The sequence below is a fragment of the Lissotriton vulgaris genome, chromosome 12, assembly GCF_964263255.1.
Source record: "Lissotriton vulgaris chromosome 12, aLisVul1.2, whole genome shotgun sequence".
Classification (NCBI taxonomy): domain Eukaryota; kingdom Metazoa; phylum Chordata; class Amphibia; order Caudata; family Salamandridae; genus Lissotriton; species Lissotriton vulgaris.
The window spans coordinates 697,530,306-697,549,816 of NC_141700.1; the positions used below are offsets into that span (position 1 = coordinate 697,530,306).

The 19,511-nt window shown below is 45.0% G+C and overlaps 1 protein-coding gene across 3 annotated transcripts in view; it reads left to right on the plus strand.

Moving 5' to 3' along the window:
- The window catches only part of PELP1 (proline, glutamate and leucine rich protein 1), a 314,814-nt gene that overhangs the window by 36,134 nt on the left and 259,169 nt on the right, over positions 1–19,511 (plus strand). For all 3 annotated transcript variants that reach the window (XM_086945906.1, XM_086945907.1, XM_086945905.1), the window contains exon 7: positions 14,953–15,103. In XM_086945906.1, coding sequence (XP_086802032.1) covers positions 14,953–15,103 — 151 coding nt within the window. The remainder of the gene's footprint in view (positions 1–14,952; positions 15,104–19,511) is intronic.

A 19,511-nucleotide genomic window follows, 5' to 3' on the forward strand; every position in this document is an offset into this window, starting at 1 on the left:
CTCGCTGAACATGCACCAGTCTAGGTCTTCCTTCCACTTTCCCAGTGTCAGTGTCTGGTGTGCCCCCCCACTGCTGTGCTATTCCTTTTCGCTACCATGAATGCCAGTCGCCCATAGTGTAGTGTATGAGTTGAGATCCGTAGGTTCCCAAATGTTTAGGAGACACCTGCGAGCCTCGAGCTGAAGGTCAATGTGAAGTACCTCCCGTAGCGTGAGGTGTATGTTTTGCCAGTAAGACTAAAAGTGTACACAATTCCATAGCATGTGTATAAAGGTTCTGGTCTCTATGCACCCTCGTCTGCATTCCCCATTTTCTGCTCTGCCCATTCGTACCAGACACGGCCCTGTGCTATAAATCCTATGTAGTATTTTGAGCTGCACCAATCGTAACCGTGCCTGGACTGCAACTTCTCTCGGGGAGGAGATCGCCTCCTGCTAGTCTTCCTCGTCTAGTTCCAGGCCATCACTAGTATATTTCTCCCTCCATGATTGCAATGGATCTTCCGTATTATTAATCAGTTTTTTTTTATAGCTCAGGGAGATAGTTTGCTCAGGAAGGTGTCCATCGAGTAGTCTGTCCTCCAAGGGGGAGGCTTCCGGAAGTGTGGAACCATTGACCACCTGGGCAAGCAAAGCATGCCGTATTGGAAGATACCGAAAATATTCGGATTCCGCCAGGTGGTATTGTTGTTGGAGGGAGGCGAAAGGAAGAATAGTCTCCTTGCCCCATATATCTTTGATCTGTGAGATTTCAATGAGATCCCATTTATCGAAGCCCTTGGATTTCCATAGGCTCCCTAGCTTCTCGGAGTTCCACAGTGGAGTAGCCAGGGTAAGTCTACCATCCCTGTTGTTTGTTAGCCGCATGCCAAACAAGGATTGAATGTGCGGTCGGCCCCGTGAGAGGGTACCTGCGGGGCCTGGCGTATAGCGCTCTGCCTTACTCCCCTCCTGGGATTATCCATTTTTCCATGGCATAACCGTGGTCATCCAGTCGACCATAGATCCCATGGTTGATGGCTGCTAGGTGGGATGCCCAATAATACTCCTAATCTCAGGGAAGCTGATGCCCCCGTCATACCAATTGAGGGTCAACTTGGTTAGGGCAATTCAGGGCTTACCTTCCCCTAGGAGATCTCTTGGAAGGCTCTCTGTTTTTTTAAAATAGGATGCGGGGACTGGGTCCATCGCATTTTGAAGAGCGTATAGGAAGCGGGGCAGTGCCATCATTTTGAAAAGGACCGCTTTGCCTAACAAAGAGAGGTAGGGACTTTCAGCGTTTTGACATCACTTTTAAGTCTCTGTATAGGTGGCCCCAAATTGCGGGTAAATCGTAGCTCCGAACTCAGTGTGATGAAAATACCAAGGTAACGGAAGCTGTCCGTCACTATTTTATCGGGCAGCCCCTCAGGAGGGTGGGTGGTTCTCCTGAAGAACATAAATCGCTGATTTCGACCAATTTATGGTAAAATTGGAGTCCCTCCCAAATATTGCGAGAATGTCAAGGAGTCCAATCAAGGAGGCCTTTGGGGAGATCAGATAGAGTAAAACATCGCCTGCGTATAACAAGATCTTGTCCTCCCAACCCGGGGACCACCGCATTTCGCGCACATTCCTAGCCCTGCGGATCCAAGCCGCCAGGGGCTCCAAGGCTAATGCAAAGAAATGCAGAGACAAAGGGCACCCCTGGCGTGTGCCACCACTCCGGTGGAAAGCTGGAGACTTGCGTTTGAACAGTAGTACCCAGCCCGTAAAGACCGGACCAAACCCCAACTTGTCCAGCACGGCGAAGAGATTCGGCCATTCAACCATATCGAACGCCATGGTGGCGTCTAGGGATAACAATATGGCAGGTTCAAGTATGGTTGGTATTCTGCCCAGAACACCATGTTAACAGCGCAGATTAAGGGCAGTATTGCGAGGACTTTAGGTTCTGCATGTTGCAGCGATATCGGTCTATAGGATGCACAACTAGTTTTGGTTTTGCCCTCCTTGTGAATGACTACAATATTTGCAACCTGTTGGTCAAAGGGGCGCATTCCCATATCTCTGGTCTCAATGAACATAGAACAGATATATAGGGCTATCTTGTCTGGTCGCAATTTGTAAAGTTCAATGGAAATGCCGTTAGGTCCCGACGCCTTTCCCGAGTTCATCCCCCGTATTGCCTGTGCCACCTCGTCTATGAGAATGGATTAGAGAAAGTCTCGATACAAATCTGAGAGTGTGGGAAGCCTGATATCCCTAAGCAAGTCACTACTTTCAATACCTTGAGTGTTTACTGGTGGTGCAATACACCGTTTGATAGTAATCCGCAAATTCATCAGCTATTTCCTGTGGGTCTGTTATGGGGACAGTTTTCTCCCTGCAGCTCAGGTACCAGGCCCATTCCCTCCTATCTAGCCAAGCGATTAGTCTCCCCGCCTTGTCTCCGTGTTCATAAACTCTGCTCAGCGCCTCTCTGCCCTGTGCTCTAGCTCTGTCCTCTGCTATACTTTTAAAATCGTCTTGCTTCAACTTCAGGAGATGGAGTCTTTCTGGCGTCACTGCCTGTGCTAATTCTTCTTCCACTTTCAATACCTCTTCCGCTCGCACTAATTCCGCCCGCCTCTCCTTTTTCTTTCCTGCAATCAGGGACAGAGTTTCCCTGCGAATACCTGTTTTATAAGCTTCCCATAACGTCTGGGCTGAGTCAACAGTTCCCTCGTATTCCTGAAAGTAGTTGTCTGGAGCTAGGGCTATTTTCTTCTGGGTTTCTCAGATACCATGGGTTAATGGGGGCTATCTTCCCTTTGACCTTAAACTACCATCATCCAGACCGGAGAGTGGTCCAAGATGCCTCTACCCAAGTGACGAACCTCCCGCATGTTGAATGCCTGCGCCGCTGAGACCAGAAGGTAGTCAATACGAGATAGACTACGATGGGCTCCCGACAAATAAGTGTATTGGGACCTATTTGGGTTATATGACCTCCAACTATCTACCAGCCCCATGGACTCAAGAAAATCTGGCAACCACTTCTGTGCTGGTCTGAGTTCCTGCGGTGGATGACAGTCGAGTGTTTCAGATAGCACTGCGTTAAAGTCTCCTCCTATCATTAGGAGGCCTATAAGAAGTGACAAAAGGATAGTACCTAGGTCTGTGAAAGTGTCATTCTGGAGGCCGGGGGAACATATACTGACATTAATGTGGCCGTCTTGCCCTCCCACATCCCTGAGACCCCAATATATCTACCCAGTGTGTCAGACCATGTGGCTTGCACGGTAAAAGGGAATGAATTTTTGATTAATATGCCAAACCCTCATGACCCAGTGGTAAAGCCTGTATGCGCCCAGTCTATACCCTCCCCTGTTGAGTGCCTTGCACATGTTCCCAATTAGGTGTGTTCCTTGTAGGAGGATGACGTCTGGGGCTTGTCGCCTGAGGAAGTGGTTGACCATGCCACGTTTGATCTTGTCCATTAAACCGTTTACATTCCAGCTGAGAACTCTAACCCCATCTCCTACTACATACCCATCGGTATTGATGCCGGGAAGTATCTCCTGTTCTGTAACCCTTGCTGGTGTTGTCGAAATAACAAATTCTACGTACATTTCAAACCGATAAAATAATGACGTTCCCTCCCAACTTCCCCCCTCCCTGCACTCCGGGCTTTGAACTACCCATGGTCAAACTTGCAGAGTGCCTGTCACCCTATTAGATATTAAAAGTAGCAAAGTGGGGTTTGTGGTGCCCCCTCCGACTTGTTTTCCAATGACGACTTGATTCCTGTGATGGCTTCTAGGATGTCCTTTAGTGTAGGTTCTGGGTCAGCATCAACTGTTGCACCTCCGCTCCTGACTTCAGGGGATGGTTCAGGAATATTCGCTTTGGGAAGCGTATACGTATCCAGCTTGGTCTGCTGTCCTGATTTACTGCCTTAGTTGGATGACATTGTGGTTCGGGTGAATGAGTCAGGCACATGCAGTGGGTGAGTATCCCGGCGGCGGGAACTCCCCGTCGTGCTCTGGGATGTGAGCAGCAAGTCCTCCTCACCAGGTCCAGTTAACCGGGTTCTCACATAGGATCCTCTTGTGAGAAGAGGTGGGCCGGAGGCCAGTGACAGCTGTGCCCAATCCCGGCAGGTCCGGGACGGCAAACGCAGGCTTTTAGTTGCAGCTCGTCCTCCTCGCTGCTAATAATGTTCCCAGTGTTCTGCTCGCCTCCTGGCTCTCTGTTGCGTTGCACTCACTGCAGGGAGCCCAGTCCAACCCGGGTCTGCTGGAGTATAGAAACCCTCCTGGAATCTTCCAGCCTGGGAGTCGCGGTTATCTCCGCCCGACCAGGAGGGGCACACACGCTGCCGCCTCCTCTACTTGAGGCCCCGGCCTCCGCCGCCCGAACAGGCCTCGCTCAGGTTTCGTCAGATTCTCAGCCCCCGTATGACGCTGGGGACCCGCCATCGCCAGAGTATGCTCTTCGAGCCTTCCGGTCAGAGGTTCGTGCACAAATATTGGATCAATGTGCCAGATAGACGAGGGGGATATTTAGGAGTGGCGGAGCTCCACTAAATCGCTGCCATCTTCCTTCGTGGCCTAGCCACGCTCCCCAGAGGGTAGTGTTATGAATTTGTTGTACACACTCAGGCAGTAAATGATGTCACATACTCAAAGACTGAACTCAGACCAATTTGTTTGTATCAAAAATATTAAGTTATTTTATTTCTAGAAACCAGCGAAGTCTGGTGCACGTAAGTGAAATAATACTTTGCAAAATCTTTTGCAATCTTTTACAGTTGAATGCAGGTTCAAATGCAGTTGGTTGAATTACAGGCAAGTCAATATTTCAAAATTACTTTTCAGTTACTTTACAGATTTATTTGTATGTTACTTTTTAGATTACTATTAAAGTTACTATTTCTACTCGGTGTGATATGCCTAGAAATCACACTGGGACATTTCCTGGAGAAAAGGAAAGTAAATCAGTTTTTGTACATTTGCAGTTCTTGTGTTTCATAGGAAAAACAGTCTATGTATTCCTAAGAAGAAAAATTAAGTTACCGGTTTGCAGGTAAGTACTTGTTTGTGTGAGGTAAGTTGGCATGCTGGGACACTGCCGGTTGGGCCACCCAAAGCCCTGGGACTTTGGGTGCAGGGTTGTCTTTAGGCGTCTGGTTTTCCTTACCAGCTTTGGTCACGGTCTGGATGGATCCTCCAGAAAGAGGCTGTAGGCTTCCCATGGAGATTGGAGGTGGGTCGGGGATCACCAGATCTCTTGTCAGGATTGCCGGGGAGACATCCTTGTGGTGTTGGGCCCCTTGGGCGTCTGGTGCAGAGTGGTGCAGACTCATGGATTTGGCCGGAGTCAGAGTCAAGGATTAAACAAGTCTGGTACTCACGGTACACAGTCTTTTATGTGGAAGGCAGGCCTGGTCCTCTGGGTTCTTGAGGTTGCTGGCTGTAGGACAAACTGGGATTTTGCTGGAGCAGGTTTGAGGTGGGGACACGCTGGTAGGACTGTGGCCAAGTCTGTGTCCGTCCTCTTAACTTTCAGCACAGCTCTTCGGTCCTTCTTCTTCTTGGTCGGTTCCTGTCTGAGAAGGCAAGGTTCAAGAGTGCCCCTAAATGCTAGATTTAGGGGCGGTACAGGAAAGTAAAGGCTGAGACCAATGAGTCCCTTCTTTGGGGTGGGTACACCCCCTATTGTGCCACCATCCAGTGGGAGGGGGCATATGCCTCACTCTGGTTGGCTGGGTTCCACCCATCTGGAAGATGGCGGGGACTGAGAGTTGTGCTTCACCTCACCCAACTGAGGTTTTTGGTTTTTCTGCTGATTCTCCCACCCAAAGTCGGGGTCAGAACCAGTTGGAACCAGTTGCTAGAAGGGGGCAAGCCTTTGAAGCTTCCCCTTCGTGGACCCTGCCCATCCTAGGGGAGGAGGCTTGGCACCTCGTCCCATTATGTGCATTGTTTCAGACCCCTCCCCGGAGCAGCAGGCTCTCGACCCAGGGGTCCAGAAACCTATCTGGGGGTGGCAGCTGGCGAACAGCCACTCAGCTTGGACACTAGTATTAGGTTGTTTTTCAGGTGGCATCTCTGTGGGTTTTATGTGCTGAGACGTTTGTAACCACACTTCCCAGTTTTCAGTAAAGCCATTATGGTACTGTGGAGTTTATAATGATAAACTTCCCAGCATCATATACTATTAATGGCATTAGTGCACATACAGTGTCTAAGCCAATTCTTAAACATTGGAAGGGTACAGGGCTCATGCATCTGTACCCTCACCACTTGTATAGTGCACCCAGCTAGATGGGTGACTGACCTATGCCAGGGCAGTGGGTTGTTGGCATGGCACAGTGTGCCATGTCGACTTTTCAATTTATTCTGCACCAAAACACGCAGCCTGCAAAGGCATTGTGTGTATGTGTGTTTAGGTACAGTGCCTCTACGGGTGGCACAATAAGTGCTGCAGCACTTGGGAGTCCTTCCCTGTCCACAGTGCCCCTGGTACCTGTGGTGCCATTTACAAGGGACTGACCTGTGGCCAAAGAGTGCCAATTGGGTTTTGATTACAATGCAGTTTAGATAAAGAACATAGACCCTGACAGGTACCCAGGGCAGGCTCAAAGTACATCAGCAGTTTAGCAAAAAGTGGGGGCAACCATGAAAAAAGAGGGCACTTTCTTACAGGACAGTTGCGAACCATGATGTCTGATATTTCCTCCACATAATTTGTTAAAAGTTGCCAGTCACAAAACGTGCAAATGTGGGAATGCTTGATGTATTTAATTTTTTTCTCTTAATCAGGTGAAGTCACGATGTCTGCTGCACAGTTTTGTTCAGGAAAATCAAATGATGTGGTATCTCGCATGCTCTAAATAATGCATTGTTCCCCCTAAAATTGTCAATCTTTAGTTCTCCAAATGTATTTTATATCAAAAGGATCTCTCCAAAATTCAAACCCTTGTGTGGACAAATGGAAAAGAAAAGATTCTGAATGTATCAATGAGCATATTTTTCTTTGCTGGTGATGGCGTGAGCCAATAATAATACTGCACTTGGTCAGCTGGAACACTTTCCAAAGAACATGCAATCTTCAAAAATGTGATTGTCAACTCTGTAGTGATTGCTACAGCGGCCTTAAAATTAATCCATTTGGAAAAATAATAAATTATGACTATAAAATAACTAGTCAAAGGTAGACAATGGAAATGCCCCAAAAAAATCAATCACAACTTTATCCCAAGGTTGCTCTGGAATCTCCACATTGATCAACAGGATTTTACTCGCATGCCAACTTATAAAAGACACTCTTAACAAACTCCTATGTAGTTCTCCAACATTTTGTCCTTACCAAGCCACCAATAGTGGTTAGAAAGAATGTTCTTTGTAGAAGTGATACCAAGGTGACCTTCATGGACCATTGTGATGAGCTTTTTTTTTTCAAGTGGAACAAATAAACAGCCTCTCAAGACCATGTCCAACTCCACCCTTAACTCGGGCAACACATGGTAAAAGTCTTTGTTACCCAAAACACCTCTTGACACTCATGTCCCCACTATTGATGTGACTGATCAGTTCCTGATACGAGACATAAGTAATACCTAATCGTGCCAGTGCTCAGCAGAAATTGCAGAGTTGCAACTCTCTGCTGCATCAGTTGCTGCAACCACACACTCCTCCAACATCAAGTCATCACATTCGTTAATTACACGTTACAGCCAACAATGATAAATATTCAGCCTGGACATTTAAATCCCTGGTACATGAGAAATCTCAATGTCCAATTATAATAAAGAAGTGATTAATCTGACCAGTCTGGAAGATGATTTACCAATACCGTTGTCACCCATAAGATACACCAACCAGTGATTAATAACTAGGATGTGCCTGTTAATCTAATTTGGGGATATGCAGCCTTCAAATCAATTGTACTGAAAATGCAAGCATCACCTATCTGTGCCAACATCTCTTGAGTCTTAGGATGGGAATGCTATTCCACAATAAGTGAGTGGAGATCGGCACTTAACCTAATATCCCCCTTCTTCTTGTGAGCAATCTCAATACTCGAAACCCACTTCGAGCACTCCACCGGAGCAATAATGTCCTCCGCACACATTTTATCCAACATCCCCTTCAGATCATGGCTACACTCGAAGGCGCATTTCTGACCTGGTGCACAGTAGGTTTAACTTTTTCCTTGAACTGAATGTCATGTAAGAATCCTTTGACACAACCAACTTTGTCCTTCAAAACAGCAATGTACTATTTAAGTAAAACGCCAATCTCCTCCGCACTCGCAGTGTCCATATTCATCACAGATAGTTCAGAACTGACCAACTTGGACTGATATAACCCCATCTTCACCCAGTTTGGATCCAATTGCACAGTAACAAGAACCCCTGGTTTAAGAATAATCCCCAGTCTAACCTGGTCCATCCACTCAGACATCTTTTACATCCTCAGCCACCTACACCTTAGTGACGGCCTTCCTATCTTAAAATGATACACATCCTCAAACCATCCCAACATTTTAATCTCAAACTCACCAAATGCCTTGCCTTTGGTGAAATGTCACACTCGCTTAATTCCACATCACTACAACCATCCATGAATGTACACTGATCCTAAATAGTAATGGAGAGCCAGACTCAGCCAATCCTGTTAACTTTACCATAGCAATGCTAATGCTGCAGAAAAGTCCTCTCACCGCGTTTTTACCATCAGAGGTGATTGTAAGATTGACATTTTGAACTTTTCAAGACATTCACCCAGACTGTCCTCTTCCTCCTCAACTTGTGCAGTAGAAACGCTTGTACTATTAGTTTTTGTATTACGTCCAAGCATTTGACCTGCAAAACTTGACAACATTTCCTATTTTGTCACATTTTAAACATTTGCGTTTTACAGCTGGACAATTGGGAGAATTCACAAAATGTGTATGTGAGCCACAACTAAAGCAGTGATCCATTTTGGAACTGTCTTGAAACTGTTGCTCTCCTTCTTTCTTCACCTAGAGGCGCACAGCTCCAACACTTAACTTCCTCTTTACTTTTTCCTGAAGAAAGTATTTTAGAAGGCACCATAGTTCTCTCAACTCCTTTAGCAGCCCCAACTAGCTGTGTAAAAGAGGGTTTGCAAGTTCACAAGATTCTCTCCTGGATCTTTTTACTTAAACATCCCAACACTTGTTGATCTCAAAGATGGGTATCCATGCCAAGTCTCCACTAAAATCTTGAGATTCGCAATGAACTCTTCAATAAATTCATCACTAGCCTAACACCGTGTAAATAAACGAAACCTTTTAACAATTACAGTAGGCTTCTCACCAAATTGTGCATCTAATCTAGCAACAGCCTCTCAAAAATCATTCCATGACACTTTCACCTCAGGCAAGTTATCAAATATTACCTCAGCAACCGCCCCTAAGCAGCTTAATAAAATCCCCCTCTTTCTTTCTGGATGAAAATTCCTGGCATCAATGGCCAATAGATGTATCTCAAAGTTCTAAACCACGTACGCCATTTAACATCAGATTTGCCAAAAGACTGTAAAAATGGCTGAGGCTGTGCAACAAACTGTTGTGAAGTCCTAGTACTTCCTGGCGTAGTTGGTAGGACAATAATTACTCAAAAACTTTGAATGGTCTGACACCTGAATGCCCTTTATTTCAAATCCTAGTGCAAAATAATTTCAACAGAGCAAGAATAAACCACTTAATGAAAAATAGACTAATTTTGCACATAAAATAAAATGTTACTATGGGTGTAGCTGTAACTGTAGGTGCAGGCTGCTCAATTAATTCAACTTATTACCTTAAAAATAAATATTGGTGTTCCTATCACCGAAGATGGAGGCCGTATAGCTAATAACCTTCGTGAACCAAGGAACATGAGGACTCTCCTGCTCACTATAAATACATCGTCACAAGGTGTGCTTATCTCCGAAGCACTACTCCTGATGTGAAGACGAAAACCTTGAGCCTGGCCCGCTTTCCACCCTGCAGTACCCTCACACGCTAATACAGCTTGCTCTTGTGCTGGCAACAAGGCTCTCATGCTGGTAACCAGCCTCCACCTCCTCAAAATCTCATGCTGGACTTACGGCTGATGTGCCAGTTCCAGTGACTCCTCTTTCAGGAACTGTCCAATAACTATGGCTGCTGGAGTCCCAAGAGCATAAACATCACCAGAGCACAGGAATGTCTCGGGCTTCACCTCAGTCACGTCGCCCAACTTGTTGCCAGTGTTTGTTGGATTCAATGATGAGACCTGAGATGGTGAGTAAAAGATAATGTCGTTTATTCACTACATATGAAGCCCCAAACCAAGCATTGCCTCCTCACCGCCATTGGCTCATTAACCATCTCTCTTGGAACCTGTGCATTCCATGTGAGACCGACCATGAGCCCGACATAAGCGAGGACGCAACCACCACCACTGCAACAATAAACCCAATAGATAAACACTCTGCCTCTTTTCCCCACCCTCTTTGGGCTGATTCCTTTGTACATGCACCCCCCATAGACTGCGGTGCAGACAGTGCCTGTTGGAAAAACTTGGTTTGTATCACCATCAATTTAATCTACTTCCATTCCTAATCGAGATATTTACTACAATACTGTGCACATGCCAGTATTTCCTCTCCTGTCTTAGTTTGCCGGCACGTGACATATTGTTTCTCTTAAATACTGATATTGGACCTCATTCCCTTCACAAAAGCTGACAACAGGACTGGCATTGCTCCACTGAGCAATGCCAGCCCTGGAAGTCGGCTGCTTGACTTCCACCAGCTTGGGCAGAATCTGAGTATAAGGACATGCAATAGCGACCTTCCTGAGGGCATAAGCACAGCAGACCGCTTCCAGGGCCCATTAACCTGTCCGGTGTTACCTTCCACCTCCTGCTACCCCCGCTTAGACCTTTCACACCTGTCTCTCTTGATCTCTCTGCCATCTTCATCGACCTCTGTCATCCTTGATTGACCTAGGGGAATGTATGAGCCAGTTAGAGCCCTTTCACCCCCAGGTACAATGACAGACTGAGCCTGGGCAACACTCGGGCAATATCCAGGTAGACTGGCAGGGTCAATGGTCGGGCCTCCAAGCCCCCAAACCTCTGGCAAATTTACCTCGAACAGTCCTCCTGGAACACCGAATATGCTCCTCCCCACTCTACTCGGCCCCACTCTAATCGGCACCACTCCCCCTAATCTATTCCATTTTGCTCTGCCCGCGCTAGTCTACTCTGCCCAGGCTAGTCTACTCTGCCTGCGCTAGTCTACTCTGTGCCCGCGCTAGTCTACTCTGTGCCCGCGCTAGTCTACTCTGTGCCCGCGCTAGTCTACTCTGTGCCTGCGCTAGTCTACTCTGTGCCTGCGCTAGTCTACTCTGTGCCTGCGCTAGTCTACTCTGTGCCTGCGCTAGTCTACTCTGTGCCTGCGCTAGTCTACTCTGTGCCCGCGCTAGTCTACTCTGTGCCCGCGCTAGTCTACTCTGTGCCCGCGCTAGTCTACTCTGTGCCCGCGCTTGTCTACTCTGTGCCCGCGCTAGTCTAGTCTGTCCCCGCACTAGTCTAATATTCTCTGCGCCCACGCTAGTCTAGTCTACTCTGCGCCCGCACTAGTCTAATCCGCTCTACACTAATCCACTCTACCCACACGCCATTCTACACTACCCACATGCCCCTCTACACTGCCACTAACTTTAGCCATGCTCAATAGCAACCCCTGTGTTGTGCAACATAGCGAAAACACTTTACCAAAGCCAATAGCTCTCATAGGAGCGATTTATTCACTGCTCCAGTGCTTGTTTAAAATGTGTATGTCCTCTGCATATGCGTGAAAGCGAAGTCTTTTTCTTTCATAAAATGTATGTTGCGGATTTACAAAAAAACCCAACCTCCGTCTCTAGCTCTGAACATATCGCAAGCAATCGCTCAACACGGGGAAAGTTGGCAACATTATCTTATCTTGCTGTTTCCAGTTAGCACATGCAAACTGATTTTTTTTAATTTAACGTTTTTTTCCCCAGTTAGTGTTTCTTGCACAAAACCTTATCATTCATTTTAAATGTCATTTATGCTTTTGTTTAAATAATTTTACATTTGAATTGCTGTTCCTGTATACTTTGCTTCGAAGAAGTACATTCTCCCTAATTTAAAACCGTGAACTTGCTGACTCAATCTATTTTCACCGCTCAAATTATTTCTACAATGCTAAATAAGATGGAACTTCTCGTAATCTGAAGTTTGCTATCAGAAAATGATTTAAATCCAGTCTTAAAATGGTTGAACAAGTATTTTTTTATTGCTTTAAATAATTTACAGACTTGTCATCACTAGTAGTTCTTTAAAACAAGCATTTGCAATGCAATAGGTCTCGCATTTATGCGAATTTGAGCTATTGGCAGTGTAAATGACAATGCCTTTTATTTATTTTTTGGTTTTTAAAACCTAAATGAAAGGCATTGTCATTTACAATGCCAATAGCTTAAACTCCTGTAAATGCGAGACCTATTGCATTGCAAATGCTTGTTATCTATTTAGTGCTCTGTAAATGGTCTATTTTTTACTTTGTTTATCTGTGTGATCGAAATAAAGTATTTTGACAGTGAGTAGTCCAACCACTAGAGCACCAATCACCCAAGGCAACTCTATGATTAGGTCTCTATGGTTTTCAGCACTTTGTTTTCCCCGTAGAACTAAAACCACATTCACTTCCCTCACCATGACTCCAAAATAGATGAAGCAAATTTTTTAAAGATGCCAAGATTCAAAGATAGAATGCAGATATTTTTTTAAGTGAGGAGTTTTGCAGATTGTGTAAAGTGCTAAGGGCTTTGTTGACTAAAAACACATTTAATTTCCTTACAATTGCTCCAACATAGATAAAATTGTATTTAAAAAAAAAATGTAAGATTCAAAATAAAAATGCATGTAAAAACGAGGAATTTTACAATTGCTCCACCAAGCAGCACTCTGCTATAATAGCAGAGAAAACATTTCAAAAGGGGTGATAACATGCTTTATACACAAAAAAGCAACTGAATGTCTAATTTTGTCCCGGTCTGATTATTCTTGCTTTTGGATTGCATTTCTGACTAGTTTAGATTTCTAAAATTTGTGTAGGGGTCTAGAAAATCGGCAACCATTATGTATTTCCAGGAATACTCAAATCCCTAACAATTTCTACTTTTGCAAATGTAGCAATTCTACTGCTGCACATAGGAGTGTCAGGCTCCAGCACGTTGCCGCCAATTTACATTTTCGTTTGTTTCTGCCAAGTGAAAATACTTTTTATCTTGGAGAAGCCCATTTTGCTACACCCCATCAACATTGGGGGTGTTTCCTCCCCTTTATCTCTCACATGTCAAAGTTACTCCGGACCACAAGGGTGTAAATCTCTAGCTGCTTAGAGTGGGGTTCCAGGGATGTGTTTCTGGAGTGGCCAAGCAACTCCATACTACATGAGCAGGAATGTTGGTGCTTAAAATTCTGCCATACTGCTTGTGACAAACTGGTCTGTAAATCTAGGTCTATAGGGCTAGAACAAAGGACAAGAAGTGGGTAAATGGGAAAGTTCTACTATCCCAACATATACCACAGAGTGTTAGATTGCTCAGACATTTGACTGACTCTGTGTAGAGGGACTCCATCTCCCAACATACAACTTCAAAGCACATGAAAGACAGATGAAACCAGGATTGGTTGCCAAACAGATACCGAAAAGAGAAAGTGCACAACCGATATCGCTGAATAGAAAGTGCATGCGAGTTATCTGCGACCATCGTGACCTACTGCCAGTAATGATATGCAAAAATGCAGACTCTGACCTCTGAAATAATGAATCCCTGCCGTTTTGTCAAAATTAGGTGTATAGTGTGTACCGCCATTGCAAAGCGCTAAATTTTGAAATCTAAAAAGAGATGGCATTAAAGATCCAAAAGAGCTGATGATGCGTGTTATTTCCACATGCCCCAAGAGTTTCACTTACCCAAGTCTTTGCTAAAAAGTTTCCTGCGTTGCGGAGCTTGAAGTGCTCCGTGCTACAAAAGTTATGCATTTAAACGCGCTTCATTGTGCTTGCCCGAACGTTGGGGAACGAGTGAAAAGAATGCCGATCTTTGTAGAGTGTCGACTATGGAAAAAAAGTTGAGAAATACCTTGGTCGGGAAATGGGTTACAAGTACAGTGTATTTTGGATGTTATGGTACTTTTCTGAAAAATAAAAATTAAATAAAATAAACATGCTGGTGAAAAATAGGTTTAAAAAACCACAATGGCTTTGTACAACACTTTATTCGCCTATGGCATCAACAGACTGGGTTAGTAATAGAATTAAACAAGCATCGATCTCTTAGCTTTAGGGGGCAATGTGTTTCTAATTGGCGTGAATAAGAAACACATGGCCCAATAAAGAAAGTGCTTTGCGACAGCAGCAAAGCAGGCGACCCAGTCAGATCGGAGGCGAAAGGGCGTCCACAAAAAACCCTCTTTTCCAATGGCAGGCCACCGTTTAGCCTAAACTGTGACGCCAGCCAATGGAAATGAGGGACGGGGCTTAAAGCTCTTTTCTGAAATCCCTCTCTAATAAAATTTCGCAACAAAGCATGCGCTGCAACGCAGGCGAGACAAAAACAAGAGAATCACTATTTATTTCTGTAACTTTTCCTTTCAAATTTTCTTTTTTATATTGACCTTGTAATGTTTTACAGTATTGTGCGCGGTCATTCCGGATATTGTATACATATGTTTTGATGGCGTAGGAGACGTACAAAAAAAATACAAATAAGGGGGATGGGGTAAGTTCAGATTGCCTAGTACAACTGGTACAGGCTATGGTGGTTCTATGTTAATGATTTGTGAGTTCTTTTCCCCCTGTTCTAAATCTCACGACCTCCTTTTCCCTTTATTGCTTCTCCTCTTCTGTGAAGCCTCCCCTTTCTCATTCTGCTGTATTTGTCTTCCTTCAGCTGGCCTGTGAATGTTACACCCTTTTGCCCTCGCTGGGTTCAGGCTTCTCACATGGTATGAAATACAGAGAATGCTGGGAGCATCAGATGCACACACTCTTGGCAACGCTGCATGGGATTGTGGGTAATCTCTATGAAGGCTGTGAAACAGGTAGGTCTATTGAGCGTACGTTTTATCTCTATGATCTCAGACCAGGTGAGTGCTATCAAGTGGAAATATGGCTGCTTGTCATAAAGTGCTCATTGCTAGTCCCTGTCCCAGGGGACACCACCAGGAATCTCTTGCTAATTCCATTGAATGTTCATATATGTTTCTGTACTTTAAATGAATTCTTGCACAGCGATACATTTTCAAAGTGTGTTTACAATTAAACACTTCTGTGAATATTTCATTTGACTTTTTTTTGTTCATTTTATTTCTTTCGTCTTTGCCATTCTAGATGCCTAGGAAGTGGTATTCATGTAAGATGCACCCCAAATATGCCCTCATATAGCTCAGTTGGGTTTAGCAGGTTGATATTCTGTAGCACCTACATTCTGCTTTCGGAGCTCTTTTTCTTAAATTTATCATTCTTCAAATATTTTGTATTGATTGTGGAAAAAAGAAAAGCAAATAAACAGTCACCTTTTCGAAAACACTGGGAAAAAGCCTATACTTAGGATAAAAACCACACATAAGCACTATAGTTAGTCTGTATGTAACCAACTCTTAGTTGTGGACTTGTGGCCCTTCAGAAAGGCAATTGTATAGCGGCACCAATCCTAGTGTAGTTTATTATGGACTTTGACTAGGAGCCAGTATTGGGGAAGTGTGGGATTGGGATATAGGGGCAGGGCTAAAAGAATGGTATATGGAGCGAATGATGGAGTTGGGCCAGCCTAGAATGGAAGCACTTGGGGAGGTGATAAATAATTATGGAAAATAGCCTCTGGACTAATTTGTCTTAAGTGAGAGCCAGGAGAAGTATTGGGAAGAAATGGTGGTCGGGAGAAGTCATTCCCAGAGATGGTGAAGAGTAGGGAGTATTGAAGGAGTACATAGGGTAGAGAAGAGTTTGTGTATAGGCTAAAACACACTGGATTCAAGTTATTCAGTCTCACTTGCAGATAGACAATGAAATATCACACTTCTTCCTCACTTCCACCCAACAGAAGCACACATTTAACCCTCTCCTCATGTATTTGAATGGGGTGGTACATAATGCAAAAAGGAAATAAAGAAAATGTCCAAAAACATTTACTGTAGCGAATAACATACAACATAAGCTCACTTCCAAAATATTGTGTGTTATCACAGCTTTTGTTTTGTAGTAAAGAAAGCTATTTGACCTCTGTAGGGGGTTGGGGGAGGGCCCCTTGATAGGGCTGTCTACTTCTGCCCTGGAGGGGGTCTTAAGGGACGGTTCTACGGAAGGAGAGGCTGAATACTGAAACAGACTTTTCTGTGACGGCTATATTTTGGTGATTTTGGTATAAGTCTTTCTTTGTCTACTCGTGATGCGCTCTCGGGCGAATGCTGCGGGGTCATATGGTGTAGTCCGGGGAGGATCCAGGTACCGAGGTCTCGGGTCCTTTCTTCTCCGGGAAGCAGCTCATCCTGTTGAAGCCACACCCCTCCCGTGGGCATGTGGCGGGGTGGCTCGTTCCTCCGAGGCTCTCCTGGCTTCCACGACTCCTCGCCTGGGCTCGTCAGGGTCTCCTCTGCTGGGCTCATCAGGGTCTCCTCTGCTTCCGGGCAACGGCTGGCTCTCTCCTCTCCTCCACTCTTCTCCGGGGAAACGTTGTCCGTCCCTTCCTGCTTCCGGGGTTCTTTTGACGTCGCCACGTCCGTTGATAGGGGCGTGGCTACCATGGAGGATTCCCAACCCTTAAAGGAGTAGGGTTCATTTTGCTTTAACGTCGGCCACCAATAATCCGGGTCCCTTGCCTTCCAGTCCTCTCTGTCTGGGCTGTCAGGGTGCTGCATGGAGGGAACGTAGGTAGGTGAAATAGTGGTGGCTGACCACCAGGTCAAAGTCTGATCCCCTTCCACTGGGGATTGTGCGCCCACCCCGTCACAACCTCTTTGTGCAAAACAGTTGTAAAGTAGGACTGTGACACCATCGAGCTGGAGACTTAAAGTATTAAATATACTGTGGTCAACAATACATTGCACATTTGTTATCAGTGTGCAGCCTTAGCCTGCCTCCTACCAATGGTATATGACATGCTTTTTTCACCCTGCCTTCTATAGAATAACCAAAAATTGCATCTAGCATGTCAATTGAACAACTTCACGTATTTGGCTGATAAGTGGAATGATTTCTTTAAATGTTTACATCTGCATAAATTAGACTGGACCCTACTGGGTGGTTTACACCTTTTTACAAATCCCATTACGTTTTTTTTTTTTAAACTGTGTAAGGAAACGACTCTTTGGATGGTCACCGCCAAAGTTTTCGGACTGATACTGCCGTTTTTTTGACTCGGAGTGCACTGAGGTCTGCTAACCAGACCTCGGTGCCAGTGCCCTGACCTTAAGATATGTAAGTTTTGAGTGGCTTATACCAACTTTCCATAAGCTAACTTGCATATAAGTCCCTAGTATATGGTACTCGGGCCTTTAAGTTAGATGGTCACCCCAAGGACTGGAGCAATGGATGGGCCAACCCTGTGTGTGACAAATGTTAAATATGGCTCCCAGTCTGCCACTGCAGACTGTAAGGGCAGATTTTGCCATTTCAAACACTGGCAAAGCCCAATCCTCCCTTCTTACCATATATATGTTTCCCCTAAGGTAGACCTATTTAGTCTTAAGACAGTGGGCTGTATATTAATAAGTGGAATATGTACTTTTACATGTTCCAGCAGTAAAAAACAGCAATTGTTTTAATTGTGGAAAAGGCTTGAACCCCTGTAGGCGAGTGCTGAGTTACAGGCTGACACCTCAGCCCTGCTAACTTCTGAATGGAACTACTAAAGTTGGTACTGTAAGGTATCAAACAGCTAGTTACATTAAGCCTGACATGATGCTAAAGTCAAAATGTAAGTAACTTGGTATCATGTGCAATTTCTTAAAAGTTGACACTTTGTTGCCCAAAGGCTCTGCTGCACCAAGGACCCAGCAAAGAGCGGCTGCACCGATGTGGATTGCACCTGGTGCACCTCATGATTGGCAAAGGAAAGGACTGTGCCTGCTGTATCCTGCTTTTGGAGAAGTCCACTCCTGAGCCAGCTGAAGCGAAAGATTCCAAGGGTCAGTTGGCTGACCTCCTGTTCGCACCTTAGGGCAACAAAATAAATAAATTTGAAGACGTCTGCTGAGGCAAGTTGGGAGTCTTGATTCCCGGATTGCCGCTTCTCATACCCATGCAGCCCAAGGGACCAGGACCCAACGGTCAAAAGTTGCTTCCGAGTATTCTGGATCTGGGAGAGCCGTCTGAGTGCAGCATGGCAAGTTACCGCCAAAAGAAGGTAACTGCTGAAACCGCTGTACCAGGCGACTGGTAGTCCAGTGGCGACTAGACTTCTGACAAACTTGGAGGACTTTGAGGAACGTCGACCACTGTGGCCAGGTTCACCTTATCAAGCCTGGGGACCAAGGAGTATCTGCAGGAAGACCCCTGTCAATCACACAGCATCTTCAGCATCCAGTATCCCTTACATCAGAATCACTCCATAGAAGTCACTAGCAAGGAGCCACTGAAACATGACTAGACTGCTTTTCTTGTTGAGGTAACAGTTTTTGTGGACCTTGCTGGCCCCCCTGACTGGCTCCCTGTCAGATCTCTTCGCCTAAAGCAACTCTTAGTACCACATCACAATTAACCCACGTTTTTTCTTAAAAACGTTTTTTAGTGTCAAATTAGTTGAATTTGTGCTAATTCTGGTTTGCAGTTAAGTAAAAAGTTTTGATTAACTATACTGGTACCCTCCAGGGGATCTTTTCAATTGGTGTCAAAAATTACGCAAGAATCAAATCTATTTTTATAGATTTGTCGTATTTTATGAATGTCTAGTTTAATTCTTCTGTAATTTTTTTTGGTACTGGTTAAATGCTTTACACATGTTCCTTTGTGTAAGCCCGAGTGCGCAGAGCCACAGCTACCCTGAGTCGAGCTAAGGTTTAAAAAATGAAAAATAACTGATCCTGGAGTGATGCCACACAACCACACCATAAAATATATTCTAAAGTTTGGATACCAACAAAAAAACGGGCGCACAACCCTATTATCAGGGTCCAATAGTCCAAGAAATATAATGCAATGGTGCTTCTAGAGAGATGATGCGTATCCTACATCACCAACTCCCGTGCAGGAGCGACAATATATACAATAACCTCTGAGCACACTTAAACAATCTCTATATATAACACAAACAAGTATCTAGCAAGTGTCTCTCATTTCTTGAAGAGTGAGATGCCAGTGCAGCGAGACGCGGAAGGGGACAGCACGTTCTGATGCAGGGCTTACTACAGGTGGTCGAGAGACAGATAACGACAAGAATTTAGCTACATATTTACTACTTTAAGATAATATCGACCCCGAGCTGAGACTGATAATTTGAGACCGTTGAACTTG